Source organism: Fonticula alba (genome assembly GCF_000388065.1).
Source record: "Fonticula alba strain ATCC 38817 unplaced genomic scaffold supercont2.2, whole genome shotgun sequence".
Classification (NCBI taxonomy): domain Eukaryota; order Rotosphaerida; family Fonticulaceae; genus Fonticula; species Fonticula alba.
The window spans coordinates 787,711-798,234 of NW_009242972.1; the positions used below are offsets into that span (position 1 = coordinate 787,711).

A 10,524-nucleotide genomic window follows, 5' to 3' on the forward strand; every position below is an offset into this window, starting at 1 on the left:
CGGCTCAGGTCCGCAGGCCCCGGGGCCGGGGGCGGGATTCCCCACGATGGAGCTCGCTTGACTGACCCCCGGGCGATGTAATACCTGTTTGCCTGTCTGCTCTACCCCCCCCCCCCCCCCCCCCCGCCTCTCCCCCCCCCCCCCCCCCGCCCCGGTGAGAGGATGCCTATGCATGCACGCTGGGCACTCCCCCCCCCCCCCCTGCCCCCCCCCCCCCCCCACGGGCCGCTGGCGGGACCGGGGGATGCGACACAGATCGCCCGACCCCCCCCCCACAAGGCACCCCTCCCACGCGAGGAGGGGACGGAGGGAGTCTCACGCAAAAGAACCCAGACTGAGGCGTGTGCTGCGCACGGTCGCCGGCACACTGTCCTCCCTTCCCCCCTGGCCCACCTCGCATTCCGTCTCTTCCCCCCCCCCCCTGCCTCCCCGCTCCCTCATCCCCGTGAGCCACATGTCTCCCTCCGCTGTGGCATCTCCCGACCGGGTGACGGTCTCCCGCCTGCGCCCGGATGGCCCGGTCCTTTGCATGGCCAATCCCTGGGACCAAGCGGCCATTGGATCCCTCCTTCGGGTGTCCTTCGCGCTGGATGTGGACCTCCGGCCGCTGCACGGGGCCCCGGGGCACCTGCTGGACGACCACTCGCTGGCTCGGAGCGTGGATTACTCCGCGGCGTCGGAGCAAGTGCGCGCGCACCTGCGCACCGAGTCTTTCGGGTATGCACTCCCGGCCCCGGGACCGAGCGATATCCCCCCGTGCCTCTTCCCCCGGGCTCCTAACCCCTGCTCTCTCTCTCTCTCTCCCCCTCCCTCTGATAGATCGCCGATTGAGCTGGCCATTGGCGTGGCGGAGCTCCTACTTGGAGCCCATGGGCGCATTGTCGGGGGGCCTGCTTCGCGTGCGGAAGTCACGCTGCATGTCGAGCGTCCGTTCCTCCTGGCCGATATGCTGGAAGTCCGCTGTGTGATGGCCCTCCCTGCGGATGGTGGCCCGGCGGTCGTGCAGTTCGTTTCCTCCCTCCCTCCCTCCCTCCCTTCCTCCCTCCCTCCTCGTCCAGCTGGCATGCACGCGCACCTGAATGCGCACATGCACGCCCTTTCCCGGCCCGGGGACCCCACGGACTAACACCCCTTCATTGCCTGTCTCCCCTTTGGCCGAAAAGGTCCCTTTCGGCTCGGGTGTGCGACGTGCGCGTGGCGGCTGTGATCGGCCTCCGCGAGTATGAGCGCCATGCGCCCCAGCCGATCCTGCTCAGCTTTGACCTGCACCTGGCCCCGGTGGCTGGGGGGTCGGCGTGCGGCGGGGCCTCGGCCGATGTTTCGCGGCTGGGGGATCTCTGTGCCGCGGCGGTGGCCACCATGGCTGCCAGCTCCTTCGGCACGCTGGAGGCCCTGGTCACCGTGGTCATCGGGCAGCTGGAGGAGCGCATCCGGGCCACCTCTGGCCGGGTGTCCCTCGGCCAGTCGGCTCCCCTGCAGGCCGAGACCCTGACCGTGGACATTGGCAAGCCCATCGCCCTGCCGGCGGCTGATTGCGCAGCCGTGTCGGCCACTCGACGCCTGGACCGTCCGGCGCGCTCTCTGGGCGCCGCGCTTTCCGACGCCAGCCCGGCTCCTTCCGAGGAGGTGGTCTGCTTTTTGGACGTGTGCTCTTCCGATCTCCCATCGCCCTGCCGGCGGCTGATTGCGCAGCCGTGTCGGCCACTCGACGCCTGGACCGTCCGGCGCGCTCTCTGGGCGCCGCGCTTTCCGACGCCAGCCCGGCTCCTTCCGAGGAGGTGGTCTGCTTTTTGGCCATCGGTGGGAATATCGGCGACCGGTCGCAATTTCTCTTCGAGGTGCGCACACGCCCGCACGGCCGCCTGGCACTTGCTCCCCAATGCGCGCCTCTCATGGCCCCTGGTATGGGCCCCTTCCACTCCCTGAGGGAGGTCCGGCTGACCATGCGGCTCCTGGTGGCGCCCCGGCGGCATCCCTTTCCATCGGATCACCATGCAGGCCGTGCGTGCCCTGCGGCGCATCGATGGTGTTCGCCTGCTGGACACCTCCTTCTTGTATGAGACGAGATCGGAAGAGCGTCGTGGGCCCCTGGTATGGGCCCCTTCCACTCCCTGAGGGAGGTCCGGCTGACCATGCGGCTCCTGGTGGCGCCCCGGCGGCATCCCTTTCCATCGGATCACCATGCAGGCCGTGCGTGCCCTGCGGCGCATCGATGGTGTTCGCCTGCTGGACACCTCCTTCTTGTATGAGACGCCCCCGGCCTATGTGACCGATCAGCCGGCCTTCCTGAATGCCGCTCTCAAGGTTCGCGCTCGTGCACACGCACACACACACACACACAAACACAAACACAAGCACGCGCGCGCATACATTCATGCATAGATCGCTCCTCATCGGCCAACACCCGACGCCCAATGACACCCGGGCTCGGAAAAGAGGCACTTCCCCCTGTCACTGACATGGCCATGCCCCTCCCTCTCCCCCTCTCCCTCTTTCTCTCCCTCTTTCTCTCCCTCTCCCTCTCCCTCTCTCTCTACCCTCCGCGCGCCCGACATAGATCGCCACAACTCTCACGCCGCGGGCGCTGCTACGCGCTTGCAAGGCCATCGAGGTGGCCCTCGGCCGGCCGGCTCCCTGCGGCAGCATTGTGGCCGCCGAGTCGCCGGTGGAAATTGACGTGGCCATCGACCGGGGCGCCCTTGATGGCTTGGTGTATGTCCGGAATGGCCCACGCCCGATCGATCTGGACATCCTCTTTTACGGCGACGCCACGGTCCGCCTGGAAGCCGAGGCCCTTTCCAAGGGAGCACCCCCCGGACCGGCGGCCGATGATGCCCTTGCCCGGGCGTCGGCCCTCGGCGGAGGGTTCCTCACCATTCCACACGCTGGCATTCCGGAGCGCGAGTTTGTTCTCCGGCCTCTGATGGAGTGCGTGCTCCGTCCTTGTTTGTTGGGGGTCTTTTTCTCCTCCGACGCCTGCCTCCGCGATGAGCGACGGCAGCTCTTCCACGCCGGGCCCTCTTCTCACCATCGCATGCCACCCTGGACCGTAGCATCGCCCCGGATTTCGTGCACCCAGTCAATGGCCTAACGGTGGCCGAAATGCTGGCCCAGCTGCCTGCTCGGTGCGTGGCTGGCTTTGTCCTCTGCTCGTCCACCCACCGATCTTCAATTTGCCGCATGCTCATCTGCACCAACTAACACCTCCCGCTGACACGCTGGTGGGCATGCTGTGTGCGGGCTGCTGCCGGGCCTTTTCCCCCTTCCTCCTTCCAGTGACTTCCCACCGCGGGTGTACAGCTTTGGCCGTGGAGGCCAGCTGGTGCCGCATGGCGCCCACACCTTGACCGTGGGCATCCTCAACTTGACACCCGACTCCTTTAGCACGGCGCCCGGTGAGCATCTTGTGGCATCTGCCGGCACTGGCCTGGACCTCGATCGGGTCGAGGGGCTGGCCCGCAGCATGCTCGACCAGGGGTACGTCCCTTCCTCTTCAGGCCATTTCGCCGAGTGGGCTCTCCTCCATCGGCCTCTGCCTGCTGTCTAGCTACGCCTGCCCCCCTCTCCTCCTCGCCACTTTGATCTCTCGCTCTCTCTCGCTCTTTTTTTTTCTCTCTCTCTCTCTCTCGCTCTTTTTTCCCGCTCTTCTCTCTCGCTCTTTTCTCCCGCTCTTCTCTCTCCCTCTCTTTTCCACGGGCTTTTCTTGCTCTTTGCCAGTAGGCCGGTCTCACTGACTCACCCGATGCGACTCCCAGTGCTCACATCCTGGACCTTGGGTCTCAGTCTACTCGGCCGGGGGCTGTGGAGATTCCCGCCGACGTGGAGGCCGAGCGCTTGCTGTCGTCGTGCGTGCGCCTGCGCCAGGCCGGCATCCGGGCCCCCCTGTCGCTGGACACCTACCGGCCGGCGGTGGCCGAGCGCGTGGTCCGCGGTGTTTGGGCCTTCGAGAGGGAGGCCTTCGATGCCGGTGGCATCCTGATCAACGATGTGTCCGGTGGCGCCGGTGGGCTGGCCTTGCCAGGCGAGGAGGCCGCCCCCCGCGACCCCGGCGGCATGTTGCGTTTGTGCGCCAATCTCAACATTCCGATCGTGCTGATGCACGTTCGTGGCGACACCGCCACCATGACCAGCGCCGAGATGAAGGACTACTCGGCCCAGGGCGGCGTGGTTCGCGGGGTGGCGTGCGTGCCGTCTCTTGCCTCTCGCTGCCTGCTCTCCTCCTTTCGCTCTTTCTTTCCCTTTTCCCCAGCTCCCCGCCATGTGCCCCTGCTGACATGTGCCAGGGGGACGGGAACCCCAGCTCCGAGCTGGCGAGTCGCGTCCGTGCAGCCATCGAGGCCGGTGTTCCCCGGTGGAATATCCTGGTGGATCCGGGCCTTGGCTTTGCCAAAACTCCGGCCGACTCCCTCCGTCTGATTCGCCAGGTGGCCGACCTCCCTGCCGGCTTGGAGCATGGTACGTCCTCGACCATGGCCGGACCACAGGCCGAAACCCCCTGCCGAGAACGGGGGCTGTTTGTGTGTGTGTGGGGGGGGGGGGTGTCATTCCCTGTCACATGCCTCTGCCGTTCCACTTAGCCTGACTCTTTTCCCGTGCCCCAGACCTCCGAGGGATGCCGGTTTTCGCCGGCCCCTCGCGCAAGGGCTTCCTTGCGTCGGTTGTCCCGCGCGAGCCACATGTACGCGGCCCCCTCCCGCTTGCTCCCCTTCTCCCCTTGCCGTCAGCCTGAAGACCTGCTAATCCCCCATCGCTGCCATTTTCCACCCTCACACAGGAGCGTGTCTTGCTCACTGCCGCCGCCTGCTCGTCTCTGGTGGGTGCACTGCTGGGCCGGTTTGCGGCCGATCGTGCTGGCGACGCGCGCTACGACGCCGACCGGCCGCTGCTGCTCCGCGTGCACGACGTGGCCGAGTGCGCCGAAGCCACCCGGCTGTCTGATGCGATCTGGAGGAGTGCGAATTGATGTGGGCATCACGTGCCGCGCATATCCCATGACCCCACGGGGGTAGAGCAGCGCGCGCGGCCAGCAGCTGGCCGGGTCCTGCGAGTCGACCCAGGCGGCGGTGGGACCCCCGTCTGCGCCTGCGGGGGGCAGGTTGGTGCATGCGGGCACCCACGCCTGCACCCCTCTCTCGGGGCTGTGCTCCAGGTCCCCCCCCCCCCCCCCCCCCCCCCCCCCCCCCCCCCCCCCCCCCCCCCCCCCCCCCCCCCCCCCCCCCCCCCCACCACCCCCCCCCCCCCCCCCCCCCACCAACCCCACCCCCCCCCACACACACCCCACCCCCAGCACACACACCCCACAACAACGACCCACACCCCCCCCCACCCCCCCCCCCCCCCCCCCCTCCAGCTCCACGGCCCCCCCCCCCCCCCCCCCCCCCCCCCCCCCCCCCCCCCCGACCACGCGTGTAGACGCATGGGAAGGGCAAAAGGGTTTGGCTGTCGGCGGGGGCGCCGGTGCATTTATTGCCCGGGCCCCGCCGAATGGGCCAGCTGCTTTTCGTGGCCAGGCCCGGGGGCGCGGCGGGGCACAATCGATCATGCTTGGCGTCCAAACATGGGAAATGCAATTTCATGTCCCCCCCGCGGGGGGGGGGGGGGGGGGGGGGCGGCGGCAGCGAGGGCGAGGGTAGCGCCGGGGCCCCCGGGCGTGCCAAGTCTCTGGTGAGACGCACTTTGCGGGCCGCGAGGGAAGGCGTGCTTGTGGGCATGCGCACGGCCACCGCCGCATGACAACAGCAGATCCGCCCGTCAACATGTTGGTACAAAGCAATCCGGCCAGCGGGCATACGGCTCCAGGGTGTGGCCTCCTTGCCGCACACCCACCCACCCACACACGCGCCTGCTTTGTCGCCGTTTGCTGCATCCCCCTCCCCCCCCCCCCCCCCCCCCCCCCACCCCCCACCCCCCTCTCACCCCCCCCCCCCTACCCACCTCCCCACCCCCACCCCCCGTCATTGTCGACGAGGCCTTCCTCGCCAAGTATGACCTGAAGTCCAACGATGCCATCCTCGCCGAGGAGAAGCACATGCCGATGTTCGTTCCCCCCACCCCCCTGCCCTTCCGCCTTGCCTCCCTCCCGCCTGCCTGCCTGCTGACTCCCTCTCCTCGCCGGTGTAGCTACGAGGAGGTCGCCAAGATGCCCGACATGTTCCACATCGCTGGCGGTGCCACCCAGAACTCCATCCGTGTGGCCCAGTGGATGCTCCCGGACAACCCCGACAGCACCGCCTTCTTCGGTGGTGTCGGTAACGACACCCAGGGTGAGACCCTCCGTCGCGTGGCCACCTCCGACGGTGTCCTCACTCGCTACCAGGTCATCGAGGACGGCACCCCCACCGGCACCTGCGCCGTCCTGATCAACGGCCTCAACCGGTTCGTCATCACCCCGGGGCTCTGTCCCCATGCATTTCTCCCTCCCCCGGCCCCCCCCCCCCCCCCCCCCCCCCCCCCCCCCCCCCCCCCCCCCCCCCCCCCCCCCCCCCCCCCCCCCCCCCCCCCCCCCGCTGTCCTTTTCCCTCCTCCCCGGTCCGCTGCTCCTCCCAACAGCTCCATGGTCACCAACCTCGGCGCCGCCAACAAGTTCAACATCGACCACCTCAAGTGCCAGGAGAACCTGGACATCGTCCACAACGCCGAGCTCCGCTTCGTGTCTGGCTTCTTCCTGACCGTCTCTCCGGACACCGCCATGCTGGTGGCCAAGGACAGCTCCGAGCGCAAGAAGACCTTCATGCTCAACCTGTCGGCCCCCTTCATCCCTCAGTTCTTCACCGAGCCCCTGATGGCCCTCATGCCCTACACCGACATCCTGATCGGCAACGAGTCGGAGTTCCTTGCTCTCGGCCAGACTCTCGGCGTTGCCGCCTCCGGCGAGGCCCTCACCCCGGAGGACGTCGTCCGCCATGTTGCCCTCAACATCCCCAAGGCCGACGGCTCGGCCCGCCTGATCCTCTGCACCCAGGGCGCTGACCCGACCCTGGTCGGCACCACCGAGAACGGCGAGGTCAAGGGTACGTCACCACATCACACCCTCCGGCCCCTTGCCGATGGCTCTCCTTTTGCCCATGCGCCCGCCTCTCCGCGCTTGTCCCGCTCCCTTGCCGGTGCACTTGCTCACAGTCTCCCGGTGTCCATTTCGCCCTCTGCCCCTCTCTCGATGGTCCTTCCTCCCGCTGCTGCCCTCGCTGCCCTGCCTCCCATGTGTGGTGCCCACCGACAGTCACCTCTCACCCGGCCAACCTCATCCCCGTGGAGGAGATCGTCGACACCAACGGTGCTGGCGACGCCTTCGCTGGTGGCTTCATCTCCCGCTTTGTCCTCGGTCGCCCGGTGGAGGAGTGCATTGCCGCCGGCAACTACGCCGCCGGTGTCATCATCCGTCACTCTGGCATCAGCATCCCCAAGGAGCGCCCCGCCTTCTAAAGAGTGACACATGCATGCTCACCATGTGGCCCGCGACATATGTGCACCTGCTGCCATACGCGGCGCCCCGCGGTGTGTATCCTCTCCGGCGGTTTCCTCCGCAAAGGCCCGGTCGTTCGAAGGTGCCCAGCAAGAGGGAAGGCCCCTCCCCCCCCCCTGAGAAGCAACCTGCGCGGTGCCAAGGGCAAACACACGCTCCTTGTGTATCTCTCTGTGTGCATGTGTGCCTGTGTGTGTGTGCGCGCGCGCGCATGCGCGCCTCTCTCTTTCTCTCTTTGAGCTCACCATTGCTCCCACCCAATGACATACATTCCGCGCAGACACATACCCACAAACACATGAGCCTGAGTCGGGATCCTTCTCTGGGGAGGGCTTTATTCTTCTTTTTTTTTTTTTCCCGGAGGGGAGGTGGGTGGTATGATACAGCCTCGTGACTCGAGCGATTTGGGGGTCTTGAAAGGGGGGAGGAGGGGGGGGGGGGACAGGGCCGCGATGAACTGGCGGTATGTGTGTCCATGAGGAGCGAGCGAGAGAAGCCCCAAACGCAGGGAAAAGAGGGAACGGTGGAAGGGGGATCATGGGAAGGACGGAGAGTCGCGAGGGGCGGCGACGTGCAGCCTGTGCATCGTCCCCGTGCTCACGCATGCATCGGTCCTGGGCCTGCGCCGCAGGCTGGCGCGCGGGGGGGAGGATCAGAACGTGGACCAAGCTTCGGAACTCTCCAGCGACCGGAGGACGTCCGTGGTCGAGCGCCGGGGGCGGAAGCCGCGCGGATCGGCCCCGGAGCACTTCGGCGAGATGGCACATGGGAAGCTGAAGGAACAGGGGTTCTCCGCGGTGCAGGGGTAATCCGCGCGGTGGGCCTTGCAAGGCCAGTCGGGCGAGCAGGGATTCGAGCTCAGGCAGAAGCGCTGCTCGCCGGTGGGGTCGGTCGACACGAAGGGGACCGGCGAGCCGGTGGGCGTGGGGGCAGGGGAGGGGGCCCCGCCGGCGGCCGCCTCCGAGTGCTGGGACATCGGAGGAAGGGGAACTGGCGCCAACTGGCCGGCAGTGGCGATGGCCGCCTCGGCTGACGCCGCCGAAGAGGTGGACAGGGACCGGCCGGCCCCGGCACCGGCACCGGGAAGCTGTGAAGGGAATGCCCCAGAGCTGGCGTCGAAGCTGGAGGACTCGCTCGACTGGCTCACCAGATCCGGGTCCGAGTAAAGTAGCGAGCTGGCGCTCTTGGTCAGGAATTGCGCGTCGCCGGCCTGGGCGGCCAGCATCTCGGCCGCATCGATATACCGGTAGAAGTCCAGATAGCAGGGCTGGCAGGACTGGTGGGCGAGCGGATGTCAGTGGGGAGCCGAGAGCCGAGAGGAACAGGGTCGCCGGGGAGCATATACGGCGCAGGGGTGCAGGGGGCAGTGGGGAGGGGGGGGGAGGACAGAGGAGTGGGGGAAGGACAAAGCCCAGGAAGGGGATGGTTGGCCGTGCATGGGCTTGCTTCCGGCACCCCCGCCATCACACGCACTCGAACAGTGGGCACCGAGCGCGAGCCGATGAGGCGCCGATCGACCGCCACGAAGGTGGCCTGTGCATCGAGGACAATGCGGAACCGCGCACAGGAACTGCAATAGACCCCGCCACAACGTCGGCAATGATGGCGCCGATCCCGCAGCAGGCCGAAGGTCCGCCCGCAGCCGCCAATGACCCGGCCATCGCCGCACACCAGGGCCTCCTGGTCCGGGACCCAGTGCTCGCGCGTGGGGGAATCGGTCGGCTGCCCGCCGCCAGCTCCATAGCCCAGACCCAGGGCTGCCAGATCCTCGGTCAAGGTCCCACGGCCGCTGGTCGATCCGGCTGACCGGCCGAGGCTGCTGGTGCTGCCGGTGGCACTGCCGGAGCCGGCACTATTGGGACCGGGCGAGCCGACCATGCCATCCGGCATGAAGGGACTACTGAAGGCAGCGGCAGAACCGGTGGGAGATGCTCCGGCACCGAGGGCCGGCGCATTCACCATCATCGGCGATGGGGGGGCCGTTCCACCGAGGCCAGGGTACTGCGGGAGGTATTGCGGGGCCGGCGCCAGCGCCGGTGCCTGGTTGGCATGGTAGCGGGACTGGGGAAGGTGTGGGGCGGCGGGGTGGGGAACAACCGGGCCGGCACCATGGCCCTGGCCCTGGTCGCCGTACGGAGAACCGGAGAGGTGCGAGGGCAGCGACATGAGTGCCGCTGGTGGGGCTGGTGCGAGCTGCTGCGACCACGAAATGTGAAGGGGGAGGGGGAGGGGGAGAGAGGGAGAGAGTCGGAGGGGAATGGGAGAGGGGGCAGGGGGGGGGGGGGGTGATTATATGACGGAACAGACGTCGGACTTCAGCGGGAGAAGGGGGAGATCTGATGGGAAGCGGGAAGAGGGAGCCAAGGACCGGGGATGATCAACATCACGGAAGCTGCCAAGCGGCGAGAGGTAAGGGGAGAGAAGGGAGGCAGCAAGTGGAGAGACTTACTGGTGCCGATCTCAGGGGGTGGAAGGGGGGGCGGGAGCGGTGGTGGAGAGTTCGCGATTTCCCCACAGGACAAGCCGAGGGAATGGAGCGGGCGCCAGGAGGGCGATGAGGCGATTCGGGGGTGGGGGAGAGGAAAGGAGAAACTCTGGCGCAAGGCCGAGCGCGGCCAACCGCCCCGGGCGCTGTCTCTTGTCGTCCGGCAAGCCGGAACAGAGGGCCTCAGGGGGGGGGGGCCGAACCGTGGGACGAGGCGGCCCGGCCCGGCCCTTCGGGAGAGGGGGGGGGGCGGCGGGGGCCGGCGACCTGCCGGCGGCACGGAGACATGCTCCACCGCACGACTCAAGGACCAGGCCCGCGAAAGGGACCGAATGGAATGCCGCAGCTCAAGGGGCCGAAGGCCCAGGAGCGACGCCCAGCCTGGCACCCACAGCGCGGGCGAGGGGGGGGGGGAGGGAGGGGGCGAGCAGTCCCAATTCCTGGGAACATACATGGAAACCGCCGCGGGGGCCGGCCCCCGGAGTCAGGGGCCTCTGGGCGGTCGAATGCCGAGAAACATATCCTGGCGTATATACACTGCCGTACTGGGCCGGTTGGTGCCCCCCGCCCCCCTCCC

At 68.1% G+C, this 10,524-nt stretch overlaps 3 protein-coding genes across 3 annotated transcripts; 2 read left to right on the forward strand and 1 right to left on the reverse strand.

The window, feature by feature from the left end:
- The first annotated feature begins 328 nt into the window (after positions 1-328).
- On the forward strand, positions 329-5,164 carry H696_01195 (hypothetical protein). The gene is made up of 12 exons (XM_009495080.1): positions 329-717; positions 820-1,005; positions 1,164-1,626; positions 1,779-1,838; positions 2,188-2,304; positions 2,558-2,928; positions 3,054-3,125; positions 3,277-3,477; positions 3,756-4,181; positions 4,301-4,455; positions 4,602-4,678; positions 4,775-5,164. Exons 1-12 carry the CDS (start codon positions 455-457, stop codon positions 4,961-4,963), a joined length of 2,580 nt encoding a protein of 859 aa, XP_009493355.1. The 5' UTR covers positions 329-454; the 3' UTR covers positions 4,964-5,164.
- Positions 5,165-5,815: 651 nt separating this feature from the next.
- H696_01196 (hypothetical protein) lies at positions 5,816-7,774 on the forward strand. Its single transcript, XM_009495081.1, has 4 exons — positions 5,816-6,036; positions 6,121-6,375; positions 6,550-7,010; positions 7,220-7,774. Exons 1-4 carry the CDS (start codon positions 6,029-6,031, stop codon positions 7,420-7,422), a joined length of 927 nt encoding a protein of 308 aa, XP_009493356.1. The 5' UTR covers positions 5,816-6,028; the 3' UTR covers positions 7,423-7,774.
- Positions 7,775-7,881: 107 nt separating this feature from the next.
- On the reverse strand, positions 7,882-9,748 carry H696_01197 (hypothetical protein). The gene is made up of 2 exons (XM_009495082.1): positions 8,936-9,748; positions 7,882-8,738 (listed from the first exon to the last, which is right to left on the reverse strand). The coding sequence occupies exons 1-2, from the start codon at positions 9,626-9,628 to the stop codon at positions 8,115-8,117; spliced, it is 1,317 nt and encodes a 438-aa protein (XP_009493357.1). The 5' UTR covers positions 9,629-9,748; the 3' UTR covers positions 7,882-8,114.
- Between the last annotated feature and the right edge of the window lie 776 nt (positions 9,749-10,524).

Coding starts and splice junctions, on each gene's coding strand:
- H696_01195 (XM_009495080.1), top strand. CDS start 455: ATGTCTCCCTCCGCTGTGGCATCTCCCGACCGGGTGACGGTCTCCCGC. Junction 4,456..4,601: donor CCCTGCCGGCTTGGAGCATG/GTACGTCCTCGA, acceptor CCCGTGCCCCAG/ACCTCCGAGGGATGCCGGTT. Junction 4,679..4,774: donor TTGTCCCGCGCGAGCCACAT/GTACGCGGCCCC, acceptor ACCCTCACACAG/GAGCGTGTCTTGCTCACTGC.
- H696_01196 (XM_009495081.1), top strand. Junction 6,376..6,549: donor CTGATCAACGGCCTCAACCG/GTTCGTCATCAC, acceptor TCCTCCCAACAG/CTCCATGGTCACCAACCTCG. Junction 7,011..7,219: donor CGAGAACGGCGAGGTCAAGG/GTACGTCACCAC, acceptor GCCCACCGACAG/TCACCTCTCACCCGGCCAAC.
- H696_01197 (XM_009495082.1), bottom strand. CDS start 9,628: ATGTCGCTGCCCTCGCACCTCTCCGGTTCTCCGTACGGCGACCAGGGC. Junction 8,739..8,935: donor GCTCGGTGCCCACTGTTCGA/GTGCGTGTGATG, acceptor CTCGCCCACCAG/TCCTGCCAGCCCTGCTATCT.